Consider the following 27,693-nt stretch of genomic DNA (forward strand, 5'->3'; position numbering starts at 1 on the left):
GGTGATTAGATTTATAAATTCTCTGCGTATATGTGTTTTCATTTGACTCTGTCATTCATTCGGAGGGTAATATTTCACGCACACAGTCTTTGTACTATAACTTATGATCTGATGGAAGATAAGAATTTACAACACTCAGGCACTCACTGTTAAATGCAATTAAATTAGCGACCGATCTCCTTACACGTTGAGTAGGAAAACATATCAATGGAACGTTCTATTATTTAAAGTTATATTTTTTCCATAAGAAACTCAAACAATTCATTGTGTTTAATCGACGACGAAGAAGATGAATAGTGCGACGCAAGTGGAATCGAAAGAAAAGTATATTAAAAAAGTGATAAATTAAAATTTTGTTCCTAAACTATTTTAGATTTTACAAAAGGGCTCATATTAGTATTTGTCTAAAGTATATGGGTTAAAATAAAAATTAAACTCTTTTACGAACATGTCACGTCATTAAACTAACGACATTTAACGTCCTAATGACCAAAACTTAATAAGACAATAACGTGAATGACTAAAACATATGTTTTTTGTATTTGGTGAGAAAAGATGTACAAATATAAAAGATAAGTGATCATTCTTGTAATTTATCTATATAAAAATATACATTTTATTTTATTTTATTTTATGGGTTAACTACACCAGTAATCACTAACGTATTATTTCTTTTCTATTGCAATCACAAATCTTTTTTTTAATTTGCAAAAGTATTACTAACATTTAAGTTTAATTAAAAAAATTAAAAGATCAGTGCTCAAATTAAAATTCTCAATAATTTAATGACAATGAGTGTAGTTTAGATTTTTTGGAATAGTATTTGGTGATTATAACATAGTATCTATTCATACTTTTCTTATCTTATTAACACAACACAAACATCATAAAAACACGGTTGCACAAACTTATATTTTCTGAAGAGAATAATATTTCCTTTTACTATTGAGATGTGCTAAATTATATATATATACATATGTGTGTGTAACTTTTTAGAATAGATAGAATAACATTTTAAGTTAAAACTTAAAGCAATGTAACATTTTCACTTGCACAAAAAATTATTACAAAATTTATAACTTTTTAGAGTAAATATAATAACATTTTCAATTAAAACTCACCGCAAATTATCCTTATATTTTTATGTCTCACAACATAACTACCATATTATATATATATGATCATGTTACACAATGTAAAATTCTTCCAGTTACATAATGTAAAACTCTTACATTTTTGTACAAATTTAAGATCGTTGAATGAGTGAAAATAGATGGATGAGATTAACAGTAGAAAATAAGAAGATATTCACTGAAAAGAAACAATGAGTCAATCTCAGCTATATATATATAGAGAAAATAACCTCAGTGACCAAAAATCCCAGATAATATACGATTTTGACCAACTTTTTTTGGATTTGCGAAAATGACCAACAAAATCGCAATGCGATCTTTAATTCGCATTGCGATCTCCACTATCGCAAATTCGCGTTGCGATAGTTAAAAATCGCGTTCGATTTTCTATTTATCTGAGATTTTTGGTCACTGAGGTTATTTTCTTATATATATATATATATATATATATATATCATTGGTAGTTCTGATGTGAGACAGAAAAATCTAAAGATAATTTGTAGTGATTTTCAACTTAAAATGTTATCATATTTACTCTAAAAAGCTATATATTTTATAATAATTTCGGGTACAAATAAAAATATTACGTTGTTATAAGTTTTAACTTAAAATATTATTTAATCTATTCTAAAAAATTATACAATTTATAATAATTTGGATTACATAAACTTTTTTACGATAATTTTTAAATTTATAACTCTAATAATTATATAATTTACATAATAAGAATATAATATTTCTAATTTCAATATAAAATGTTATTAAATTTATTCTGAAAAGTTACATATTAAATAAACATTTTAATTACAATCGATTATAACTTTTTATAATATTATATTAATTAGTTGTGTTTTACGCTCACGATAATCCGGCGAGCTAACTCAAATCAACCTTTTTATTTTTTAAGGCAGAATCCATTTCACTGTTGAGCCAACTCCCCACCGAAACTACCACAAAATGGCGGGAGCCCATTAAGCATTTTCGGCTCTTCCCCATAAAACCCCATCTCTCTTTCTATGCTTAAGCTTTCCTTATTCCTTACAATACTCGATAAACCCAGAATTCCTCTTCTGTTTTCCCGCTTCCCCAATCCTGAATCCCTCGAAAGCCCCCATCTTTTCTCTCACTTTCCTTTTCACTGTTGGAAAAAGCGAAATATGTCCACCAAAATCGTAGCTGAGTATGCCAAGTCCGGAAGGTCCTCTTGCAAGAAATGTGGCAGCGCCATAACTGCTCAGTCCCTGAGGTTGGGCCTTGTTTCTAGAGATGCTAGAGGCTTTGACATGACCAAATGGCATCACTTGGATTGCTTTGCTGGAAACATTGATTCCGTTGATGGAATAAAAGGCTTTGACTCTCTCAAGGTTGAACCTTTTTCACCCTTTTCCCTTGCAGCTATATATATATATATATATATATATATATAAAGTGATTTTTGCTGTTGGTGGTGTTAGGGTGTTGACCAGGAAGCTTTAAAGAAATTGGCTGATGGGTCTACTAAGTCGACCCAGCAGGTACTTTGTTAAATTTCAGTGTTTTGATTATAAATCTGAACTGAGATTATCTCTTGCTGTTTAATTTTAGAGTTTGCTAGTTACTTCGTAACACAGTTGAGTGTGTTTTGAAAAATACTAGTTGTTAATCATGTCTGATTTATGTTTATGCTGTAGATGACCCAAAATTAATAAAGTATTACTCGAATTTCACTTCAACAATGATGAAACATTGTGTCCAAGAGGAGTCTAGCTTTGTTTGATTCTTTTTCCCGCGCAGCATATTGCCTAATATAATTGGCATGAGCTAGAGTTAAGAACGAGTTTGAAAAGGGAACTTTCTGTTGGAATCCCCCCTGAATTGAATTCTGGAACCTTTACTAGATTTGTATGGAATGTAATTGTAGTCATACACAGTTCCTGTGTTTTGCCTTTCCATGGTTTTCACATAGATTGGGTTGCTGATAAAATGTTGCTACGTTGTCCTCACTTGGTAATGTGAATATGATTTTATGTTGTCCTTATTTCCTTTTTCGTTGAGATGAAGAAGAGATGCTTTAGGTGTATTTTGAGGGTGGGGAACCCCCCCCCCCCCAAAAAAAAATATTAAACTTATGGTTTTCCACTTTCATCTTTGTTAGTGTATTGATTTCATTAACAGTTGCAGGGAAAAGATGAAAGGGAAAGAAAACAACAAGAAGAAGAAATTGAATCAGAGAAAAGCATTTCAAAGAAAATTAAGGTACAAGAGTATCGCTTTCCACTTTCTTGTGTGATATAGAGACCTTCAAAAAAGAAAAGAAGAAAAGTAGAACCACTTTTCCATTTTCACCTTTGCATTGCACTTATTATCATCTATCTATCATATTTTATGCCATATCCTTTTCACTATACAGAGAACATATAAATACAGAGAAGATATTGAAGTGGAGGAAAGTAAGTGTGGGTTATCCTTTTATCGCATTTCTTGTATGTTGAGAAACTCAAAGAATAAATAAAGGAAAATCATCTATTATTAGTTCCAAATTCGAAGCCTGCCTAATTGCTTGTGCACTAACTATACCATGCATGGGTTCACCAAAAAAGAGTGAGTCAGTTTGTGTGGTTAATTCTTATATATAATTTTTGAGTTCATGGTATTTGTGTAGTTGAGGATCCCATCAACTGATCAGCTTTAAATTTTTATGCTCTCAACTAGTTGTCAACACCGAATGAGAAATCTCAGTTTGACATAGCCTTTTCTGTCTCCGATGTCAAGGATAAGTATAAGGTATGATGTGTTTTGCTTGTTATATATTATTATGTTCTTGGACCTTAACATATTCTAAGGATTTATTTTATTTTATTTATAGCTCAAATGTTTCCATCTTTGGTGCAAACTTTTCTGGCTTTCCTATTTGTATCTTTTTCTGTGCTTTAGGATGCTGCTTTAGAACCAAAATGGAAGGCTTTCCAGACAGTTATATTTCTTGAGCGGGTAAGATGCCAATCATAATACAGTTGACAAATGAAGGAAGGAAAACTTGAATGCTTTCATGATAGTGGATGCTGAAGTTTAATAATTTGTCTAATCTTGCAGAATCTATCTATTTTTATTTTTTTAATATTTATGTCCTTCACTTTCATCATTTTATTTATTTGATTTTTTGGGGCATATCCAGATTCTTCTTACGTCGAGAATGTTCTCGACTCATTATTTCTTTTAATTGAATTGTTTGCATGGAGTACTTCAGTTAAGATGATAAGGTGACATGTCCATTTTATCCTCCTCAGGATGATGGTCTCCATGATTCTGGTAAAATTGCTGCTTTTGATTTTGATGGTTGTCTGGCTAACACGTCTGTTAAAAGGTAATTCGTTTGCAGTTTTCTTTGCATTTAGTTATGGTTGTTCTACATTCTTACATTCGACATTGCATAAATTTGGCATGTACTGGCATTGGATGAATAAAGTAAATGCTTGTTTTTCTATCAGTTGATTTCACATCGTTGTTAAATGAGATTCTTGAATTCAACTGGTTTTGTTCTATGACATTCCCTTGCATGCTCATAATTTAACTTAGTTTTGGTTCTGAACGATGTTAAACTCTTTTGAACATTTTTCCTTCCCATGCATTCTAATTGATCCAATGGAGTACAGTTCAACATAACTGCCTTGCTTGGAATAGGAATTAGAGCTTTAGGAGGCATGGGGAATAAAGGGAAAATGGTTGTTTTGCTGACAAGTGTAGGAATGGCCATATGCCACCTTGTTATCCCCCATCATAAGTACTCTGCTTTAAGTGCCAAATTGAAGTAGCTGCTCACTTGTTTGAATTGATAAACATATTTGTTTTTCAGAGTTGGTGCAGATGCTTGGTCCCTTATGTATCCTTCAATACCAGAGAAGCTGCAGAGTCTTTATGAAGAGGGCTTTAAGCTGGTTTTGTTTTGTGTTCTGAAAGCTTTTTGATTGTTTATTTTCTAAGAAACTATAATTTCAGTGCATTTTATTTTTCTTATTATGGCTTTGATTTGTGCAAAATTTAGGTAATCTTTACAAACGAATCCAATATTGACCGCTGGAAGAACAAAAGGCAGGTAGCTGTGGACTCAAAAATTGGACGTCTTAACAATTTCATCAAGCAAGTAAAGGTTCCAATGCAGGTTAGGTTTGCTCCCTTTAGTTTTCCTCCGTAGAAAGAAAGTATATCGAATCTATTTAAACTTCTCAGCGGCAACAAATCTCGAATCATTTTTGGTGCTGGACTTAAATTAGCATGATGGTGCTTCTTGAAATAATTGTTCCCAGTCTTCATCTCGATGGCATTTTATTTTATCAAGGTGGTGCTCAAACTTTTGGATGAAGGGACCCTTCACTGAGCAGAGTGGGGGGTAAATACATTTATCAGGTCAACCCCCACTAATTTGAGATTAGGGTTTATTTTAATCGAGTTAAATGTGCTGCTTAAAGTTTCCAGCTAAAAAGCAATTATGGGATTGATGGGGACAGTCCAGGCTTTGAGGTCTCCTGGGATCTTTGAATACATTAAGTAAAACAACTTGTTAGATATCATTCTCTGATGTCTGAAAATGTTCCATGGTCACTTTACAATACATGATGCAATGAAGTATAAAATCACCATGCTGATCTCTGTAAAGATGGAAACATTTTTTAAATGCCTTTATAATGCGTCTAAAGTGCTCCACAATAATGTGAAAATATCATGAATTTGAAAAGTCTTCACTCCGTTATACATGTGCAGGTTTTTATAGCTTGCGGAATAGGCAGTTCTGGTGGTAAAGCAGATGATCCTTTCCGCAAACCAAATACTGGGATGTGGCACATCATGGAGAAAAATTTCAATTCTGGCATTCCAATTGATATGGATCAGTTATTTTTCTGCGTCTTCATTATATTGTTTCACTATTCTAAACTTTTAAGTAGGTTGCTTAAACTCGCTGGTAGTGCTTTGGGAATTTTTGGAGTATAAGAGGGTGATATTGGTGGTGTTCAACTTTTAGTTTTGTCAATATCACTATGAATAGGAACACTGATTTGACGAAAACTTTGATTGTCTTGGTAGATCCTTTTATGTTGGCGATGCTGCTGGGAGACCCAATGATCACAGTGATGCTGATATAAAATTTGCACAGGTGTCATTGAACTCGTTCATTTTATTGATTATTTTATTTTCCGAAAGTTTAGTTTTCCATAATTGATTTGTGGTTGCTATAACTTGCCTTTCTAATCTACCATTTGGCCGAGACTGGAATACTGAAGATGGCCTTGTTCTTTCAAATTTTCAGTAACTGTTTTGTTTACACGAAATTTTCGTGGTTGCAGGCGATTGGATTGAAATTTTACCTACCTGAGGACTATTTCAGCACTTAGTCAATTTTGGTTAGTAGCTGCTGATTCACAACGTAGCTTATGCTTATCAGTGGCTGGCATGTAGTACTTTAGTAGTTTTAAGCTATCCGTAATATCTTTTTAACAGCAAAACCTGGACTCAAACTGTGATCGGAGATTATTATACTTTAGATTGATTCTTAAATCTTAAGGACCCTTTTTGCCTTTGCATTATATTTTGTCAGAAATAAAACTTCATTCATATCTGCTATTGCTAAAATCAAGCACGTTTCTTCCGAACAGCAGCAGTGGTTTTACCAGGCTAAGTTTGTAAGCATTGATATCGATTACTAAGCATTGAGACCTGCTTTTACATTGTCATCTTGTTGGAGTTTCTTAAGGACACTCATTGCTAGTTTTAATTATTCGCTTGCAATCTAAGGATCATATTTTCTGATGGAGTCAGCAAGTGGACCTGACTTGTCGGCTTTGTAATGAGGGGATGTAGTCCAATGATCATTTGTTTGCAGTGTGTTCATATATGCAGCAGCTATGGATGACTATATTACAGGCTTTTGGTGTGAATATAGTGTATTGTACATGGCCATGACAAATTGGATTTTCAAGAATTGTAGGTGTAAAGCTCTTTGTTCTGTTATCCTAAGAATATCCTGGAATGCAAGTATTTTACATGGTATGGTAGGACGCGCCAGACGAATACATGGAGGTAAGCCTAGACAAGCATCACATGAGAGCTGAAAAACTGACGCAAGCTATCAACTAAGAACTCCAATCGGAAAAAAACATTCCATGGAAGACAAGCAACTATGCCTGCAGAACATAACTTCATCTTCCCTCGGACTCATTTCCAAAGTTACCTGGTTGATGATGAAAAAAACAGATGATGGATTTGTAGGATTAGTTTCTTTTCTTCCTTAAGTTCTTCAGAATCCAGCACGTAAACTTCTCTTGCAAATCTCTCTCAATCAATCGGATTAACCATCATGGTCTTCCTGTTGTGAACACAATGTATGCCATGCTTATTCCCAATACCACACCACATACGTACCCCATCATTGCACCTTTCCAGACAAAGGCTATTCCATTCCCATTACCTTCTTCATCTTGCATTGGCACTGGTCTCTCATCATAGTCACATTCCTTTGACAATGGGAATGCACACAAACCCAAGTTCTCTCTATAAGAATCATTATCAAACGTTTCAAATTGCTTGCCACAGGGAATGGCTCCCACAAGATTGTTGTACTGGAGCTTAAGCACTCCAAGAAATGTCATATTCGTCAATTCGGAAGGGATTCTGCCACTCAGCTTGTTAAGCGAGAGATCCAAAGATTCAAGTTCTGCCAAATTCCCGAATGACGGAGGGATAGGACCGGTTAGGCTATTATGAGAGAGATTGAGTGCTAGAAGTATGCGAAGCTCTCCAAAGGCCTCAGGAATTTCTCCATAGAATCCGTTGACCGACAAATCTATGCTTGTGAAAATGGGTATAACTACAGCTATTGTAAACCAGATCACCTATGCATGCTGGTATTCGTCCGGACAACTTGTTACGTTTGAGATCCAAGATGAGCAAACTCCCCAATCGGCACAACTCGGATGGGATATCATTTACCAGCACATTGTCCGAAACAACGAGAACTTGCAAGTTTCTTAAACTTGCAATTGTGGCGGGGATCTGTCCAATCAGACTATTATAGGACAAATCCAGTGTTGTCAATCTCGTTAGATTACCGATAAGCGACAAAAGTGTTAGATTACCTGATATGTGATGGATAAATCAAGAACCCACAAACGTGTTAGATTGCAGATGGATGCAAGATGCCCTTTTAGCATATTGTTACGAAACCTTAATATTTCCATGTCGACAAGATCTTCAATTTGTCGTGGGATTTCACCTGCACCATAAAATTAATTTGTTAGAAAATATATATATAAAAGTTGTTGGTCAACTTATTTTTGCTCTAGATTTATTTTAATTTTAATTTTAATATATGTGAACTATGTTTAGAATTATTCTAGCTCAAGTTTAAATATATTTCAATTATCAGTCTCTATTGTGCATTATAATAATTAATTTTGATTATAATTATAAGAATATACTAGTTGTAATTCTAATTGTAGTTATAAAGCATACATATTTTTTTATACAACGTCTAAACTAATCAAACTTCTTGTTTACTATTAAATCGAAATGTAGTGAGCAATTAAGCATATTTGATATTACGTCCTCCCGAATGTTACAATGATAATGACATCAACCGAACAGAATGATATCATCCGAACTAAACTAAATCAATATCATTGACATATAATTAAATATATTGAATTTGAACAAAAAAGTAAACCATAAATAGTGAAGAAATGTTATATAATACCTGTTAGATTATTATCCGATAGATCGAGATGTACCAAACTTGTTAGATTACCGATGGGTGGAAGTTGCCCTTTTAGCATATTGCCACCAATGTTCAATACTTCCAAGTTGACAAGATCTCCAATTTGTAGCGGGATTATTATACCTGCACAATGAAAATGTTTTAGTTTTTTAAAAGTCATTTTCTTATGAACTCGTGGAACGGTTTCAGTGATAAAATAGAGTGGTTTCTTTTTTTGGAAATTTTAGATTCGAACAAATGCGTCGGCAAAATCTTTCTAAACAGAAAACTAAAATTACGTCCAAAAGATTTTTGTTTACCTTCAATCAGGTTGTCGTGAAGATATAGGGTCGCGAGCATTGTCAAATTCCCTAATTCTTTCGGTAAAATCCCCTCCAAACTATTAACAGCCAAGGACAGATTATGTAACTCTTTGCACTTAAATAAACCTATTGGTATTTTACCGGAAAACTCATTTTCTGTCAAATAAACTGCTTCAGTGAAGGTAGACGATCACATATATCCGATGGGATATGACCAGTGAAATTGTTATAGATCAAAGACAAGTATTGAAGTTCAGGGAAGTAACCAAACCACGATGAGATTTCTCCGTGAAACATGTTAATAGGCATACTTAAAAATTTCAACCGATGCAAATGAGTCAACTCGATGGGTAATGAGCCATAGAAATTGTTGTTCCTCATGTGGAGCAAAGAAAGGAAAGATAGATTTCCCAAGTTAGGTGGAAGGGTGCCAGAGAGATTCATTTTGGAAAGATCGAGAGCTGTGACTCTTCGGTGTCGTGATCCGCAAGTGACACCAATCCAATTAAAAACAGGAATAGTGGTGGACCAGTTGCCTGTCAAGATCCTTTGAGAATCACCAACGACACGGGCTTTCAGTTCAAGAAGAGCCGATTGATCTGTGTTGATATCAGTTTTTGTTTTCATGGAGAATGAAATTACAAGATTAAGCAATAGCGTCGCCACGGTAGGAATCAGAATGAACCGAGTGTTTCCCATCAAGTTTGGCGAAAGAAGAACTTGCGTGCAAGAGGAAATTCAAAAAAGAAATAGTATAGGCGATGGGGTAAAATGGGTGAATTCCAAGTAACTTGACCCTTTCTTTTTCCATGTAAAAAAATGGGCGAATGTTCAATATTCATATACGGTTATGGATTTAAATAATATAGTCGAACTACGTGTAAATTTTAAATTATGATATAATTTAATTATTTTATATATTTTATTGATTATTTAGTTTCATATTCTTTAAAATTTTATAATTTTATATCATCTAAATTTTAAATATAACTTTTTAAGTTTATACCTCCTAACATAAAATTTTATATTCGTTTTTGTTCATATATATATATATATAGGGTTAACATCCACTTACACTTTAGTTTTATATCTTTTTAGGATCTTTGAATGAGGGAAAACTAAAGGCTAAGATTAACCTGCTTTTTTTTCCCAGTGAATATCTTCATATTTCTTATTGTTAGTCTCAGTCTTTGATTTACCCTCATCCTACGATCCTAAAATACTTTACACTATGTAGTTGGATCCTATAAAGTTTTACTCATTAGTTTTACATAAATTTAGGACCGTTGGATGAGTGAAAATAGATAGATGAGATTAACTCCTTATTTTTTTCCAGTGAATATCTTCTCATTTTCTACTGTTAATGTCAACCATCTATTTTTACTCATCCAACGGTCCTAAATCTGTGTAAAACTAAAAGAGTTTTATATTGTGTAACAGGATTTTATCCCATATATATATATATATATATATATATATATATATATATATAGAGAGAGAGAGAGAGAGAGAGAGAGAGTAAGATGGGGAGCTTTTTAAGTATATTGTTATAGAAATTCAATTCGATAAAATATTTTAAGGGTAAAGTATATAAATGGTCCCTTGACTATATATTTATTTTGTTGTGTCTTCCGATTATTAAAAGTTACAAAACGGTCTCCCGACTATAGGGAGTTGCTTTGTTGAGTCCCTTGACTATTAAAAATTACAAAATGGTCACCCAACTATTCATTATGTTTTAAACTCATATTTTTTTGTTAAAAATTTGACTGCAAACTAAGTTGGACGTTAATCTGCTGATTGAGATATGATAAAATATGATCTCATAATCTCAAACGACTATCATATCTTAGTCAGCATGCCCAACTAAGACAACCATTAATTTTTTAACGAAAAATGATAAGTTTGAAAAATAATGAATAATCGGGTAACCATTTTGTAATTTTTAATAGTCGAAGAACTCAAAAAGGCAACTCCCTATAGTCGAGGGACCATTTTATAATTTTTAGTAGCCGAGGAACTCAACAAATAAGATCCTATAGTTGAGGGACCACACTTTAAATATTAATGACTAAAGTTGTCATGATATAATTATAAAAAGAAGAAGAAGAAAAAGGACATTTATGTAGGACTTGAAATGGTCTTCGTCAACCATACGGTTTATATTTTGTTGCCCTCTTGCCGGCTGAATTGCTCTCGTGGGTTGTGAAAAAAATTATTATCTTGTATAGGTTATCGTCATAATTATTTTCTAATTTAGTGTTATTGTTATAGTATTCGTCGAAAGATGTCGAGAATATAATGTGTTTTTCGAAAAACACAGCAACCACAATGTGACTCCAACTTTGTTTTTTTGAGAGTTTTGATGGTTTTTGGGGTTTCAACAGCGTGAAAAATGGAGAAGACACATTGTGTTCACGACGTCTTCTCCATTACTATAACGATCACATTATCTCAAGAAATAATTTCGACTAAACCTCATATGAGTCAATAATTTTTTTCACAACCCTACACGAGTAATTCAACCTCCACTTGCCACACTATTGAAAAGAGTAGTGTAATAATATGATGATTAATTAAAGGATAAATTATATTAGAGAACATTGAATTATTTCAAAATATTCTATGGACTTATATTAAAATGAATTTGTTGGTTATTGAACTTTTAAATATTATAAAATGGTTATTAAATTTATCTAATTATTATAAAATAGCCCTTATATAATTATAAATAATAATAAATTTTGATAAGTTTAATGACCATTTTATAATAATTTGATCAATTTAATGAGTATTTTATAATTATTTAAAAAGTTCAATGACTATTTTATAATAGTTTGATAAATTTAATAATCAATTAATAATTATTTAAAAATTTTAATGATTATTATATAATATTTGAATATTTACTTATCAGAAAATCATTTTGATAATGACCTTTGATATACTTTACTCTTAATTAAATGATGATTGATGAAGTCAATTCCTTTCTGAATTTTCCTGTTGGGTTATATGAATGGAAGTATTCATTTTATTATATTTTTCCCCCTAAGGATAAGAATCAATGTTACTCGAATATTTTATTTGTTAAGTATTTATAAATATATATATTCGTGAAACTCCAATTGTTTTTAGAGAAATTAGAAACCACCATTAACCCTTAATTTAGACATTTAAACTCCAAAATAACATATAATTCGTGAAACTCGAGTTTAGTTATATTATCTAGTTGTATCTGATTCATCATCAAGTGAGTGTAAATGAAACCCTAAATTAACATAAAGATGTATGACAATTCAGGGTTCATATTTAAATATGATTTTGATGATAAATATATCTTAAAATTTATTTATTTTTTGCTGGATAAAGAGGATTTGATGAAAACTCCTAAATCCAAAATAAAAGTTAAAGTTATCGAATAATCAATGATGCAAAGTATTTTAAAAGTCCAGATTAAGTGAGTGTAGTCGTAATCAAATCTTTATGTATATGGATACATATTTCAGTATTGATCGTAAAATTGTTAAATCGATCATGTGAATACAGTTAAGTCTTTATTTGGATTTAATATGAATCGACTCGTCATTCCAATAACATGAGCACGGAAATTTCCTAGACAAGCATTACCTGAGAGCTGAATAACTGACGCAAGCTATCAACTAAGAAATCCAATCAGAAAAAACATTCCATGGAAGACAAGCAGCTATGCGTGCAGAACATACATGTCAGCTTGGAATAGGTCAGCGAAGTCATTACGAGAGAGATCAATTATTTGCAATTTGGAGAAGGAAGAAGTGGGTATGGACACTTGAGTGGAACCATGAAATCTATTCGATCTCAAAACAAGAACTCTAAGCTTAGAAGCGTCCCTAATTAATGGGGAAAGGTATCACCTAACCCGTTGTCTGCAACATTCAGTGCAGTTAATCAAGATACCGGGATTGCACCTGAAAGTTGTTTTGCAGAAAATCCAGATATGTAGCATTCTTCCAGTTCCCAATTTGGAGAGCCCCACTCAGAGAATTGGAAGACAAATCCAGATACGGGATGTGTTTAAGCCTTGTTAAGGTTGAGGGTATTGAGTTGGAAGTTGGAACCAACAAACAAATCCGGGTAAACCTAAAAATTACATAGAATACCAAGAATTACTCATAATTATAAAGTTAATATCTATTATATATTTATACTGTCAAATATTTGGTTATAAAAAAAAATCTATATAACCATTTGCACGCATACCTACGAAATTAAGTTCATACTAGGGTTTGTCCTAGATTTCTCTATTTTCGTTATTCATTAGTCTCTTTTCTTCTTATTTTTGTGACTGACGGTTACACTAGTTTTGGACTCTTAGGGTTAATCGTCGACCGTCGGTATTTTTTGTTTTTATTTTATTATTGTTTATCTTTAATTTTTTATTTTTTAATAACTCTACCTTATGGTACATTTTTCTCTACCTTTATGGTACGATTTTTCTGCTTTTATGGTACATTTCAGTCGTTTGGATGTTGTTTTCGTTTATCTTTGACATCGCCATGACTAATCAAGATGACGCTTATTTGTATCATGCTTATCTTCCCTGCATGAAGCCCTCGAATTGGATTTGGATACGTGGTTTCGTTCATAGATAGTTTTATCACAGTCGCTCGTCTCTGATTTGCGATTTGTCGATGATCTTTCAATAGCTTGATCATCTTTTGTAGTTTATTTGTCGACGCGGTTAAATCTATTTGTATCTATCTTTTTATTTGAGTTTGTTTGATTAGGGTTTTAACTTTTTCCTTGTATAGTATTTTTGTGATCTTAAGTAACTAGTTTTTTTATATTAATAATTACAAAAAAAATATTTTTATTATGTATTTAATTTACAATGATGATCGTAAATATTCGTTCTAATTTATATATATATTATTTTTAATAAAAAATAAATTTACAATTATGAGCATAAACATTCGTTCTGATTTAGATATATTTTATTTTTAATAAAAAAATAAATTTACAATTATGAGCATAAACATTCGTTCTGATTTAGATATATTTTATTTTTAATAAAAAAATAGCTGCTTATATTAAAAAAATAAAAAATAAAACTGATATTAAACTCGAGAAACCTTCCATCAAGTTTTCGTTTACCTTGAATCAGGTTTTGGCCGAGACCTAAAAACCTAAGCATTGTCAAGTTTCCTATTTCTTTAGGTTCAAACTATTGAAATCCAAATTTAGTTAATATATTTTAAATATGTTTTATGTTATGTCTAAGTTGACATTTACTGCTCAACTAGATGGTTAGATGGACGAAAAGATCTAATTGAAGTGACGTTGATATTGCAAGGGGTCAATTAGAATGTTTTAAAATTTTGATGACCAATTTAGGATGGACGTAATTGGGGGATGCATGCTGCAATTAACTATTTATATTATAACTAATAGCTGGACACGAGAAGGTCACGTGCTTTCCCTTCCTATTCAAAATTCTTTCCTTCCATACACTCAGCCGTCGACGAGGGGGGAAAAAAACGAAATCTAATGCCAATGTCCAAGCGGAGCCACCATTTGACGGAACTCGGCTGCATCGCCTGCGAAGATTTGACGGAATTCGGTGCGGGAAAGGAAGGTTGGCTAACCCCTGATGCCGGCACCACCGTCCTATGTGCTCTCGATGCCCATTCCCTCGCAATCGCTAACCGATCTCTTGTTCTCATCCTCGGATGGTCCGATCCGGATGAACATCGAGTTAAGATCCGACCCGAACTCTCGCCTATCGAGTCAGAACGCATAACGGCCATCGAGTGGCTGGTTTTCGACGATATTAAAGTGATTGCAGTCGGTACCTCCAGAGGATTCCTTTTGATTTACTCTTTGCGTGGTGATTTGATACACAGACAGGTAATTTTTCTAGTTATTTATTTTCTTAGTTTGATTGTCTGTGATTGATATTTCTTGAGAGGTTGATATAGAGCAAAATTATGTAATTTGATTAAATGAACAATGGTTGGAATAAAATGTTAATTATAAAGATAATTACTTTAAAGAAAAATAAAATTATGCATTTGCTTATCTAAAAGTTGTAGTTTTGTTTTTAATTCTTCAACATTATTGCTTTTTATGTTATGCTTTTGGAAGCAAGCATCTACTAATTATAGGGTGATGATTTTCCATTTAATCAATTCTGGGTTTATTTATTTTTTAAATTTATGCTTTACTAACTTCATTAAGACATGTCTAGTTTACTATTGCCATTGGTTTATTGATGCTTTATCTCTTGTTGCATGCTAAGCTTGGCGCGTTAGAATGCAAATGCTCAATTAGCTGGTATTCACATAATGGAAATGAGCTTCTTATTGTTCAAAGGGAAATTAACATAATCGGTGTTTTTTTAGGGAAAGTGAGGACTTGAAAGTTTTATGTGTTACATTAAATGATGAACCAGATGATATCTTCTTGTGTTAAAATCAATTGTATCTAATTTTGTTTACTGGTGATCAGTTTAGATGTAAATTGTTGTTGGAATGTTAACTCATATGTTTAATATTTAATTTTGCAGATGGTATATCATAGACAAATCATAAAGTTAAGAGTTCGTGGGACTAAGAAAGACCTGATGCAAGATGGATCCTCAGAGGAAGTATGTGTTGTCATGCCTGGTGTAATCGCTCGTTTTGATGGATCTGATATTCAGGTGAGCTATTAGCTGCTGGAAAGTATAATAGTTATTCTGAAAATGGCATGAATCTTACATGTTTATTTTTATGCAGAAGCAAAGTGTATATGTGGGACTTGTCTGACTAACTTTTATTTTCCTTTGGTATTGTAGAGTATTCTTCAAAGGTGGTTTCAAGATGCACGTTTTCGTTTTTGGGATGAGAAATCGAAGAAAGATTTAGAGGATGAAGAAAACAGTTACGGCCGATTGCCTTACCAGTTATGGAATGTTAGTAAGTATGGGTCATGTGTTGATGCAGCAATGACCGGCATAATGCCTCCTCCACTCATGGAACTCCAGGTGATTTTTCTTATGTTGATTTATCTTATAAGCCCTTGGTATGCAATTACTGATTTTCATATTCTTAATTACCAGCCATTTGATCTTCAAATACGAATATGAAAACTGCTTTTGCTGGTTCTCTGCTCGTTTCTTGTTCCTTGCAGTACATCTTTATCTATGCATTTGGTTTCTTCTCCAATGAATTATGGAAGTCCTCTGAAGTTATTCTGTTATATGAATTCAGTTGCTTTTGTTGTTGGGCAGTCAAGTCAACATTACTATTGTGCAGTCACCATTGGAGATGATGCTGTGATCTCAGCTTTCAGGTTAGTTTCTCTGCATTTCAGATATAATATGATTTACCTTCCACAAAAAGATGGCTGCTTCCTTTTTCTATATTGTTTTACTGGTTTTTTTAACCATGTTGAAGGCTTTCAGCAGATAGGAAGCGGTCCTTGGTAGGAGCTATTTTGTCCAAAGTAGTGCCTGCAACATTTTCCACTATTGCTTCTTTTCTAAAATGATATGGCAGAGTGAACCAACACCAAACAGGAAACCAGAAGAGAAGCTTCAATCATTTGCTCAAGGTGAACTTTGTTAAACTTTTTTTCCATGTGATTCCTTATTTGGTTTGGGTAGTGTCTTGTCCAAGTTACTTTGATATTATGCATCTTTAGTCTCTAAAAGTATGTGCTTGCCCAAAATCCATTTTTGTCTTTTAATTATCCTTTAAGAAATGTTTTCTCGGAATTGAATTTTAGTGATTGAAGTCGATTTACATTCATTTTACTGATCTTAGTTCTCATTATTGCTTTGGTTCAATCACATTACACAACTATGTTTGGCAGAAATCTTATGTTCAAACATGGAAATGCTGCTTGCATCTTTCTCCATCTTATTATATTTACTCATCTTTAGTCTCTTATTTTCATAATATTCCTTTTCATTGTTGAACATGCTTATTTATGCTGTTCAACTATGTGCTTATTCTTAACCATAGGGTTCATCTTAGTTGTTCTGATTTGCAGTTAAATGTTTTAGTAGATAGATAGTGTATTTAAGATAAAAATAATCTGTTTCTATAGTATTATCAGATAATGAATGTTGCAAGTTCATTATGCCTTTTTGTTGTGTTCTGAAGGCTTATTAACCATACAAATATTAACCCTTTCTTTAGTTATCCTTTTTAACATTTCTCCAAAACCTATTGGATAAGTTATGGATGTCATGATTTTGTGCCAGCTTCCTCATTGACATGTTTGAAGGACTACCCGAGAAAGGGTGAAAAGCTCACCTTATCACCCAGGGGCACTTTGGCTGCTATCACAGATTCACTCGGTCGTATATTGCTCTTAGATACTCAAGCACTTGTAGTAGTGCGACTATGGAAGGTTTCTTTTGCTTTAATAATTTTGCATTTCTTGGAAATCAACAGCTCCTTTTCCTTGTCTGATCAGTGTTTTTCACACTCTTTCAGGGATATCGTGATGCAAACTGCTTTTTCATGGAAATGTTAGTCAATAGAGATGATAAATGTCCCAGTTCCTCTCATCACGTACCAGGAAAGAGTGACTATTGCCTCTGTTTAGCCATTCATGCGCCCCGAAAAGGAGTTATTGAGGTTTTTATATTCTTTTACTTGGTTCTTATTGTTTCTTTATTTGGAATTTCCAGATTATAGTTTAAATGTTTGATGGCTTATAAACCCTAGATCAAGAACCTTAGATACAGAGCCATTGTGCATGCTGTGTTAGGACCTTGAGAATCTTTTTTCATATTATGACCATTAAGGTAAGAGCAGGAAGAGTCTCGTAACATTTATTGTCATATGCTGCATTACAATGTACTAGTGGTTTTATATCATCTAACCAACCATGAGTGTAGGGTACATAGGGGCTACGCACAGAAAGCCAATGTGGAGCCTCTCTATAGATGGTTGTGACGTGATTTGTGATTGAGTTCTTACATAATTCATGTAAATATAATTGTGTGAATGGGTTGATGTATTACTCTATACTTGATTCAGTTCATCTTAATTTATCTTTTTTATGAGCGGATCCGATGTTACTAATATTTACTCTATCAGGAGAAGAATTTTACAGATATTTGGCTGGGCACTAAAAGCTAGAGTACTTTAAGATGATTTTCTTTATATGCAGTTCTTAGAGCTTCATATATAATTAATGTCATGTACTTGATACTGAAGTGATATACATCAATTTCTTGTGTGAAGTGATCGCGCATCTGAATGGTTTTTTCTTGATCGCATCATGTGCACAGGTCTGGCAGATGAGGACCGGACCACGTCTCCTAGCTCTCAACTGTGCTAAAGGTTGTAGATTGTTACAGCCAACGTACAGGTTTGGGTCATTATCAGACTCTCCTTATGTTCCTCTGGAAGTTTTTCTGTTGAACGGAGACTCGGGTTAATTGTCAGTGTTGAACCGTTTACTTGATTGAATAATTTACATAGAAAGTTAAATCTTTGTTCTGAATTTCATTTCTTTGCCTTCAAGATTATTTCTGTAAATGAATTATAGTATTATAAGGTTTAAAATAAACTTTTTTCCTTTTATCCAACTTAATTTAAAAGCAAGTTAGTTGGAGATGCAAGGTATCATTTTCCGTACCTCGCGCATGCTAAGTGAGCAGTCTATCATCGGAGCTACATCCCCTCAATTGCATAGAATATATCCTTCTACTATGCATTTTTCAATTAAGTTCGAGTTTACTTAGTTCGGTGGCATCCGAGTTTACCTTGATGCAACCATTTGGTGGCAAGCCCCATTCTGTATTTGCCGAAGTTTCACTGCTACTAACATTCAGCTTCAAGGTTGCTATCTTCACATGTTTTCCCCAAGACCAGCAGTGCATTAGTATCTTATCAGCGCCCAAGACCAAAGAAAGTAAATGGACATACAATTATAAATTAGAAGGAAAAAAAAATGCACTTGGAATGAAAGAACAAATTGTTGCACATGGGAGGGAGTCACTTGAGGCCACTGGTCAGGTGATTGGCCTCGACCTTAGTTGTTCTATGGTTGGTGGCTCTCTTCCTCCAAACCCCAGCCTTTTCCGACTTCGAGGACTCGAACGATTCAACCTTGCTTACAATGATTTCAACTGTTGTTCGATTCCGTTTGGGTTTAGTCGGTTGGTAAGTCTAGCACATCTTAATATTTCTACTTCCTCCTTGGGAGGTTTAGTTCCCTCGGACATTTCTTCACTACCAAAATTGATTTCCATTGTACGCCCTAAAAAGAATGTAGTCACCTGAAATTCGATGGTCACAGTTTTGGCATGCTTACACGTAACTTATCTGGATTAGAAAATCTTTTCCTCGGCAGTGTAAGCATGTCTATCAGACGACAGATCATCAGCCTTGCTCCAATTCAAGAACTCAATACCATTGTTGACTTTGAATATTCTTTATGTGATGAGTCCCTTATCCAAAAACGAACTCACCAACTGCTGTTCATGAAAGGCAACTGATCAGGTGATTGGCCTAGCCCTAGGTTGCGCTTCGCTTTCTGGCTCATTTCCTCGAAACACCTTGGTTACGATGACTTCAATGGTTCGATTCCGTATGGGTTCAGTCAGTTAGTAAGCTTGAAAAATCTTAATCTTTCTAGGACTTTATTTAGAGACGTAAATGAACAGAACGTTTGATGAATTATTCGTGAATCGTTCATATAATGTTGTTTATGTTCGTTTATTAAGCTAAACGAGTATGAGCCAAAAAAAATAATGTTCATTTAATACACAAACATCAATAGAGATGTATTTAATTCGTTTATATTCACAAACAAATTCATTTATAAGCTCGTTTACTCATTTTATTTTTTTGATATTTTAAATATTGGTGAAGGTGGATATTATATTGAACACAATGTAAATTTAGAGTTTAAACTATAAAACCTAAAGAATTTAAAGGCTAGCGATGTAATTTCACCATTTTATTTTGGGTTGCAAATAAAAAGATGAAAATAAACAAAAACAATCGGTTCACAAACATATAAATGACAGTAAATGAACCGAATATCCAATACCTTTAAAAGTAAACAAACGAACATGAACATTTTCAAAAATAATTAAACTAATACAAACACAACCTTATCCGTTTAAGATCGATTCATTTATACCTCTAACTTTCTTCTCTAGTTTAGTTTGGTTCATTTACGCCTCTAACTTTCTTCTGTGGTTTAATAGCTTTAGATATTTATTTTCTAACAAACTAACTTCACTTGATCTGTCTCACAGTTCCGACCAAATTAGCTATGAGATGCTTACACGTAACTCATCTATATTAGAAAATCTTTTCCTTGACAGTGTAAACATATATGTTGTGCCTACCTCCTTCAAAACTTGCCTTCATCTCGAAAAGATTCGAGTCTCCAAGGTTGTGATTTACAGGGGAATTTCCTAGAGAAATATTGCAGTTTTCATACCTAGAGTATCTTAAAAATTCTTAACTTGTCCAATAATTAACTTTGATGATTAAGAATTCATTAAGTGGACTTAGTAATAAAGGAAATATTATTATCCCTAAAAAATTTGTATTCGAATAACTATATCCGCAAAGTATACGTGTGTTTTATCAGCTTAGTTGATAGCTTGCTTCAGTTTTTCAGCTCTCATGTAATGTTTTGATGGTTTTCCTCTTCAAAGCTTACAAGATTTCATATTTTGTTTTTCCCCCTTTAGTCCCTAGTATTATACCTTGTTTTTCTCTACAATAATCTCCCTTTTCTAACTTTTTCTATGATGTTTTCTTGAATCAAAATAATAGACATTGTTTTCAGCTCCAAACCCAAACTTATTTTGTACCCTTTAATATCAACATAGACATTCAACCGTTCCTCACCAACCATACACCCATCCATGGCTTCCCCTTTCTTTCCTCTTCTCTCTTTCTTCCCATTCTAATTCTTAACCCTCTCTTCTGCCAAGCCAATCTCCACCATTCCAAAACCCTCAGGTCATCCCTCATCTCCCAACCATTAACCAATGCCACCGTCCCACCAACCCTCTTTTTGAAGTCACCAACCCATCCATGTCCCAAATACATCACCTTGTACACTCTCTGTTCTTCAGCATGACTTTGGCTTCACTTATGGGAAACCTCCTGTTTTAGCAAACTACAGCTTCCCATCTCATTGCCGGTTTCATGAATTTTCCAGGATTGTCCTGGAATGGAATGCAACGTGCAAAGGAAGACAATTCGACAGGATTTTGGAGTTTGGTTATCTGGGGTGGAGCTTCTCAGGAGCTGCACGGCTGAGCCGACAGCTACCGGATTATTTGGAGTGTCCAAAGGATGTAACAAGGTATTCCTCGTTGCTTTTATCGAACAAGACTCAACCTTTGCTGTTTATATGGGAAATCTTGTTGACAACACATTACTGGTGTTTATCATGTCAACGTGACACTATATTTCTATCCACCCGTGGAAAAAGTTACCGAAAATGCAGAGAATTTAACGTCTGGATTCGGTTCTGAGCTGATCTGATCATACCCTTTTCGCGTGATCTGTCACTGAATGATGGATTGTGGTTTGAGATTGAGAATTCAACTGATGTTAAAGCAATAGAATTTGACATTCCTCTGAATGTTTATAGAGCTGTGTTGGAGGTATTTGTCTCATTTCATGAGAATGATGAGTTTTGGTATGGAAACCTTCCGAATGAGTATATTGCTGCCAATAATCTTACTGGTTTTGCAGGGAATGGACCTTTTAGGGAAGTTGTGGTTAGTTTGGATGGTGAAGTGGTTAGTGCTGTTTGGCCTTTTACTGTAGTTTACACCGGAGGGATCAATCCGCTCTTTTGGAGACCGATTAGTGGTATCGGTTCATTCGATCTTCCTACTTACGATATCGAAATTAGTCCATTTTGGGGAATCTATTGGATGGGAAAAGGCATGAACTGAGTTTTTGTGTTACAATGCCTTGAATGTGTGTATGTTGATGCAAATTTGCATCTTGGTTAGATAGTAAGAGTGCCAAGACTGAAGGGAAGCTTCTGCAGCATCATGTTGTTCCTCTTGCTGTTTCTTCTGTGTTAGATTTCAAGGGTTTGAATGGAACATTTGTTACGAATACAACTAGGTTCGTATCCTCGACTGGATGGGTCAAGTCCAGTTACGGGACTATCACGACCAAGTCCGTTCACGATTTAAGGTTAGTAACACAATGGTGATGGACAAGGAGGTAATCTGCAGATTGTGAATCAGACGATCCGTTTTGATGACGGTGTTTACGCAAAGTTGCTGGCTTCAAATGTCGAATCAAAGAAATCACTCAAGCGGTTTCATTTATACTTATACACCGACGATGTCGATGTAGGAAACGGAACTCTGTTGATGGTAACCATGTCACATTGGGATTCAATGAGAAGAGTTTAAAGATGCCGATGCCAAGTCGCCTAGCAGTTTGCTGAGAAACTTGCAGGAAGGAAATGGTGTTATAGTTGTAAAGGACAACCTGGTTGTCAGTGGAGTGGGAAGTACACAACAATCATACGATTACAATGGCCATAAATTTTGCTACTCTAGGAACATAAGCAGCTCGAACTACACCATTGTCAACGATGAAGTACGAAACACGTGCAATAAAAGAGCGAAAACTCGTGTCGGATATGGTCTTACGAGATGGTGGCCTTTTTCATCTGGAAGAGCTTCTCTAGCATCTCATGTAATTGATCGAAGTGGAAATTAGCAGTTGGATTCTTGAGTTGCTGCATTTGGAGTTCTCCAATTAGATGTTAGGAGTTTGGCTGATGTTGTACTCTTACATTCTATGGTTTCTGTAACATTATCTTAAAACCAAAACTCGTGAAACCTCAAATCACTCTTATCTATAACATTTACCATTCGATCATCTTGAAATCAAGATATACAACTCGTTTACTCCTTATCCACCTCCTTACCATTACTACTTGAAAGAAGATACTTAATTATCGAGAAATCAAAGAGAATTCGAAATTATAGCTCTTCTCAGAGTGAAAACCCAACTGCACTTAAAAGAAAATTAGTCATAAAGCCGTTGAATATTTAGTCGTTAAGTGACCAAATCAAGAGAAATTTGAAAATTCAATGAGTACATTGAATTTTTTAAATTGTAGTGATCAAAATAGAAATTAGAAAACGTTAAATGATGAAATTTAATTTACCCTTAATTAAAAACAAATTGTAGTGCTCTGTTTTATCAATATTCTGACGTGGCAACATGAGCATCAGTTTGACATACTATATATCAAGTCAAACTATCGATTTCTTTTCAAAGAAAAGGGACAGTGAACAACTTCCGCCAAACTCCTGAAATCTGTCTCGCAAGTTCTCCCCAAGGAATGAGCTGCTTTTCACTAACAAGGTCAAAATCCCACTTTTATTAGGAAAAGAACAGTTTTCAATTATCTACATTTTTTCTAATTTTCTTCTGCTTCTCTAATTTTTCATGCAGTGTTTGCAGTTCCTGGGAGTTAAATCCTCAAGCTTGACAGTGCGGTTGGATTTTAACTCAAATGAAACTAGTAATTTCGCTGGAGCTTTTGTTTCTTCCTAAAAGAATGAGAATTAAGAAGTTCTCAGTAGCTTGCTCTTCTTCTACTAATGGTAAAGTTCTTCCATCTCTTGGTTTTCTTTTTAGTTTAGTTTTCGGGTTTCTTATGTTTGTGTTTAATGTAAAGTGGGTTTTAAAAAAAATAAATCTTTATTTGGCTGGTTAGTATTTTTGTTTTTTATTTTAAATTTTGGGTGTTTAGTGAATATGGTAGATGGTTGTAATTTAGGAGAATTTTGTTCGGAATTAAATGCATTTTTCAGAAGCAACAGTTTGTTCGGAAAATACCAACTTGGTCTGGGGATAAAGGTCAAGCCATAGTTGAAATGGATTGCATTCGTTTAAAGCTAAGTTTTTTTAGTAGTGTAATGATTGGAGCATGAACGGAAATTGATATGGTTTGGTTTAGAGTGTAAAACGGATTTAATATCCAATTGTATTATGATGAAAGTTTACTATTTTTTACTTTTTTAATAGATGATAATATGGTTTGTAGTGTCAGTTATAAAAGCCGTGAACTTCCCTGATATTGGAATGTAATGATGTTGGCAATCAGAAATTGCAAGAACAGTCTTGTCATTGAACTTTAGAGATGCTATCAACTTATGCTCTTTGTCTCCGTTCATCTGTTTTTTATATCCATTGTTGGTTAAAGTTGCAAGAGGAGATCCTGTAAGTCGGCCTCCTGCATGGATGATGCGCCAGGCAGGAAGGTACATGGCTGTTTACAGAAAGCTTGCAGAGAAACATCCGTCCTTCAGAGAGAGGTCTGAGACAACTGATCTCATTGTGGAAATTTCTTTGCAGCCTTGGGAAGCTTTCCGTCCTGATGGAGTATAATTTTCTGATATCTTACTCACTGCCTGCATTCGGTGTCCCGTTTGACATTGAAGAAGTAAGGGTCCTGTCATTCATTTACCGATGCGCTCTGAGGATTGCTTGAAGGCATTGCATCCTATTGACTTGGAGAAACTACATTTTGATGGGGAGTCCCTTAAGATTTTGTGCCAGGAGGTGATCGTCCGTTTTAATAGCATGCATTATATAGACAATGTCTTACTAATTTTCTACAAATCTTATAATTGCCAAATGTCCTTTTCTTACATAAGTTCTTTTTTTATGTAGGTTGGAGATCATGCAGCAGTGCTGGGTTTTGTCGGAGCACCTTGGACAATTGCAACATATTAGTAGAGGGAGGTACAACCCGCACTTACACAAACATAAAGAGTATGTGCCACACAGCACCGAATTTATTGAGGGCCCTTCTTTCTCATTTGAGAAAGGCAATATCTGAATACGTTATTTACCAAGTGGAGTCTGGAGCACATTGCATACAAATATTCGATTCATGGGGTGGCCAACTACCACCTGATATGTGGGAGAAATGGTCAAATCCCTACATAACAGAGGTAATTTGGAACTTAGTTGATTGGACAAAGCATCATTTGCCTTACTGAATCATTCTCACCTCATTGCTCCGAAATTGCAGAGCAAATTATTTGTGTCCTCAAGCTAATTAAACTATAACAATTGGTATAAGGTGAAAGAAAATCATATTTCATTAAAATGAGGGAATGACTAAAAAGTAAATTACTATTTGATATAAAAGTGCAAGGGTGAGTGGTGTCATCAATGAAAGTTAAATTTTAATTCTTTGACTTCAAAAAATGTTTGCTCTGACCTGAACATTATTTGGCTTTTTAACCGGCAAAGCCATATGAAGTTATGAATTTTGAAAATTCATTTATTTGAAGGAAGAACTCTACTTTTTTAAATTATATAGAAAAAGGAGGAGAGAGACATTTGATGAGACTCTTCTATTACCTGTTACTACTAGCAATCAACTCCTATTAAGTGGTTTGAGAAAAAATTTCCTTGGATAACATGTTTCTGTACCTTTTAATGTCTCTCTTATACTCATTGGATTCTCATTGGATTCGTGAAATTGCAGATTGTTAGCACAGTACGGAATAAATGCCCTAGAACACCCCTTGTTCTGTACATTAACGGAAACGGAGGGCTTCTTGAGCACATGAAAGGAACTGGGGTTGATGTGATTGGACTTGACTGGACAGTGGATATGGCTGATGGACGGAAGCGGCTGGGTTGTGATATCAGCGTGCAGGGACATGTCGACCCTGCTTACTTATTTTCTTCACTTCCTGCAGGAGGATTCAAAGGTTTGTCATATCAATTGACTTGTCCTTATTATTTGTCTAACTCTTATATTGTTGTTTGTTTGTTGCTAATATTGTAATGGGCACACATACAAGGCCACTTTACTTATGTAAGATCGTTCAGTAGATTATTTAAAATCATGGAGCAGGTGGCAAGTATGGCATCTTTATTCCTTGTATAGTAGTTGAAATGGGTCATAAAAGATTCCTTTAGATCTTGAAGTTCTGTTTCCAAGTTAAATACAACTTAAAATACGCTTCTAATTGGTCCAGTAGTTTAAACTGCTGCATTATATTTTCAGGGTTGTCAAGTGTGCAGGACCACGTGGGCACATTCTTAATTTGGGTCATGGCGTTCTAGTCGGGACTCCTGAAGAGGCCGTTGCACATTTCTTTGATGTCACAAAAAGCTTGAAGTATGACAGTTCATCTCAAATCAAGCCATGGAGGAATCTAAATTGTTAGTTTGAGAACATATGATTAAGCGAAATCCTGAGATTTTGCTATGAACTGGCCTTAATGGTTTAATTCAAATCTTATCCCTGCATCACAACCTCATGATGTTAAATCAACTTACATTTTCTTAAAGGGGAATGGAGTTTGGCTCTTGTAAATGCTTGTGGATAAGCAGGTTAGGTGTATTCATTGTTTATGCATATAGTTGTTAGCAATAGTAGGATTTTGCTTCAGGTTTTTCTTTCTTTTTTTTCATGTCGTCAACTTTTTATTTGTATCTAGGATATGATCGAGCCAGGTGAAGTTTCCACTTTATGTTCGAGTTTATCGATTCTTATGGATCTTAATATCATTTTGTTTCCCTATTATTCCTCTATCACTCCCTCCCTCCTTCCACCCCTCAAGGCCAATAAGTACATGCAACAAAAGAAGACCTAGCTCTATTTTCTTTTCTAACTTTTCTTTTCCGATTGTGTCTTGCTTTAGTAAATGCAACAAGAGGGAAGATCTAGCTCCATTTTTAACATATTTATAGTGTCATCGTCACTGTCTGTAGATACAGAGAACTATTAGTTTACTTCTCTTTATTGCAGATTTTGCTTTCTGAGAATATTTGAGCTGAGGCCTACCTGCAAAGGGGAACGAATATAGGTAGCAATGGTTTTTTCTTCCCTACTTTGAAATTTCCTTTCGTGATGCGGATTTGCTCGGATGTTGCTAGTGAGCAACGAGTTTTAAATGGTGATTTATAGGTCATTCGGAGTTGGTCCTGAAATGGTCTCCACTTTTGACATCAACCCTGCTTTATTTAACCAGAAGGCAAGAATTCCTCAATTTCAACAACCTTTGAGCAGAAGATGCCACTCCCACTTTTTTTTCTATCTACTCTGCAACTATCATTGTTGATTGTAGAGATATCCATTAGCTAGTTGTTGTGGTTGTGCATTAGGGTCTGCTCTAAAAGACTCACTTTCAAATCTCTAAGTTGAAAATTATTCTCTCATTTTATGTTCGATTAGATGGCGATATATGTCATCGTCTTATAAGAGAGTTGCATCCTGACTCAGATGTCATTAGCGGATTTAACAGTAGTAACTAAAAGAAATTCTTTTAACAATGATGACTTGATTAATAACTTCCAAAAGTTAAATGACTTAATAGCAAAGATTTTTTTGAGTGACTAAATTGATAACATCCTAAAAATTGGTTAATGGGGTGAAACTCATGGTCGATGCCAGTTCTACTGAGGCAGCGAAAGCATAAGCTATATGTATCCAAGAAACTTTTTTTTCCTCTTCGGAGGCGGAGATGGAACAATTTCTCTAAGTCTGATTGTAA

At 34.3% G+C, this 27,693-nt stretch overlaps 3 protein-coding genes and 2 pseudogenes across 3 annotated transcripts; 4 read left to right on the plus strand and 1 right to left on the minus strand.

The window, feature by feature from the left end:
* The first annotated feature begins 2,073 nt into the window (after window positions 1–2,073).
* On the plus strand, window positions 2,074–6,629 carry LOC120160502 (polynucleotide 3'-phosphatase ZDP-like). Its single transcript, XM_039170912.1, has 11 exons — window positions 2,074–2,497; window positions 2,588–2,647; window positions 3,288–3,368; window positions 3,825–3,896; window positions 4,047–4,103; window positions 4,400–4,476; window positions 4,966–5,047; window positions 5,155–5,271; window positions 5,871–5,998; window positions 6,192–6,261; window positions 6,452–6,629. Exons 1-11 carry the CDS (start codon window positions 2,291–2,293, stop codon window positions 6,497–6,499), a joined length of 999 nt encoding a protein of 332 aa, XP_039026843.1. The 5' UTR covers window positions 2,074–2,290; the 3' UTR covers window positions 6,500–6,629.
* An 830-nt stretch (window positions 6,630–7,459) lies between these two features.
* LOC120160599 (receptor-like protein 43) lies at window positions 7,460–9,878 on the minus strand. Its single transcript, XM_039170976.1, has 6 exons — window positions 9,349–9,878; window positions 9,177–9,256; window positions 8,857–9,000; window positions 8,240–8,376; window positions 7,997–8,156; window positions 7,460–7,947 (listed from the first exon to the last, which is right to left on the minus strand). Exons 1-6 carry the CDS (start codon window positions 9,876–9,878, stop codon window positions 7,460–7,462), a joined length of 1,539 nt encoding a protein of 512 aa, XP_039026907.1.
* Window positions 9,879–14,664: 4,786 nt separating this feature from the next.
* On the plus strand, window positions 14,665–18,636 carry LOC120160343 (rab3 GTPase-activating protein non-catalytic subunit-like). Its single transcript, XM_039170768.1, is given in 9 exon segments — window positions 14,665–15,065; window positions 15,724–15,858; window positions 15,994–16,182; window positions 16,429–16,490; window positions 16,595–16,674; window positions 16,677–16,751; window positions 17,407–17,555; window positions 17,642–17,785; window positions 18,445–18,636. Coding segments are annotated over 9 exon segments (1,344 nt in total). The 5' UTR covers window positions 14,665–14,705; the 3' UTR covers window positions 18,595–18,636.
* Window positions 18,637–21,045: 2,409 nt separating this feature from the next.
* LOC120160475 lies at window positions 21,046–22,879 on the plus strand (annotated as a pseudogene).
* Window positions 22,880–23,929: 1,050 nt separating this feature from the next.
* LOC120160600 lies at window positions 23,930–26,828 on the plus strand (annotated as a pseudogene).
* Window positions 26,829–27,693: the final 865 nt, after the last annotated feature.

Source organism: Hibiscus syriacus, unplaced genomic scaffold (assembly GCF_006381635.1).
Source record: "Hibiscus syriacus cultivar Baekdansim isolate YM2019G1 unplaced genomic scaffold, ASM638163v2 tig00111392_pilon, whole genome shotgun sequence".
Lineage (NCBI taxonomy): Eukaryota > Viridiplantae > Streptophyta > Magnoliopsida > Malvales > Malvaceae > Hibiscus > Hibiscus syriacus.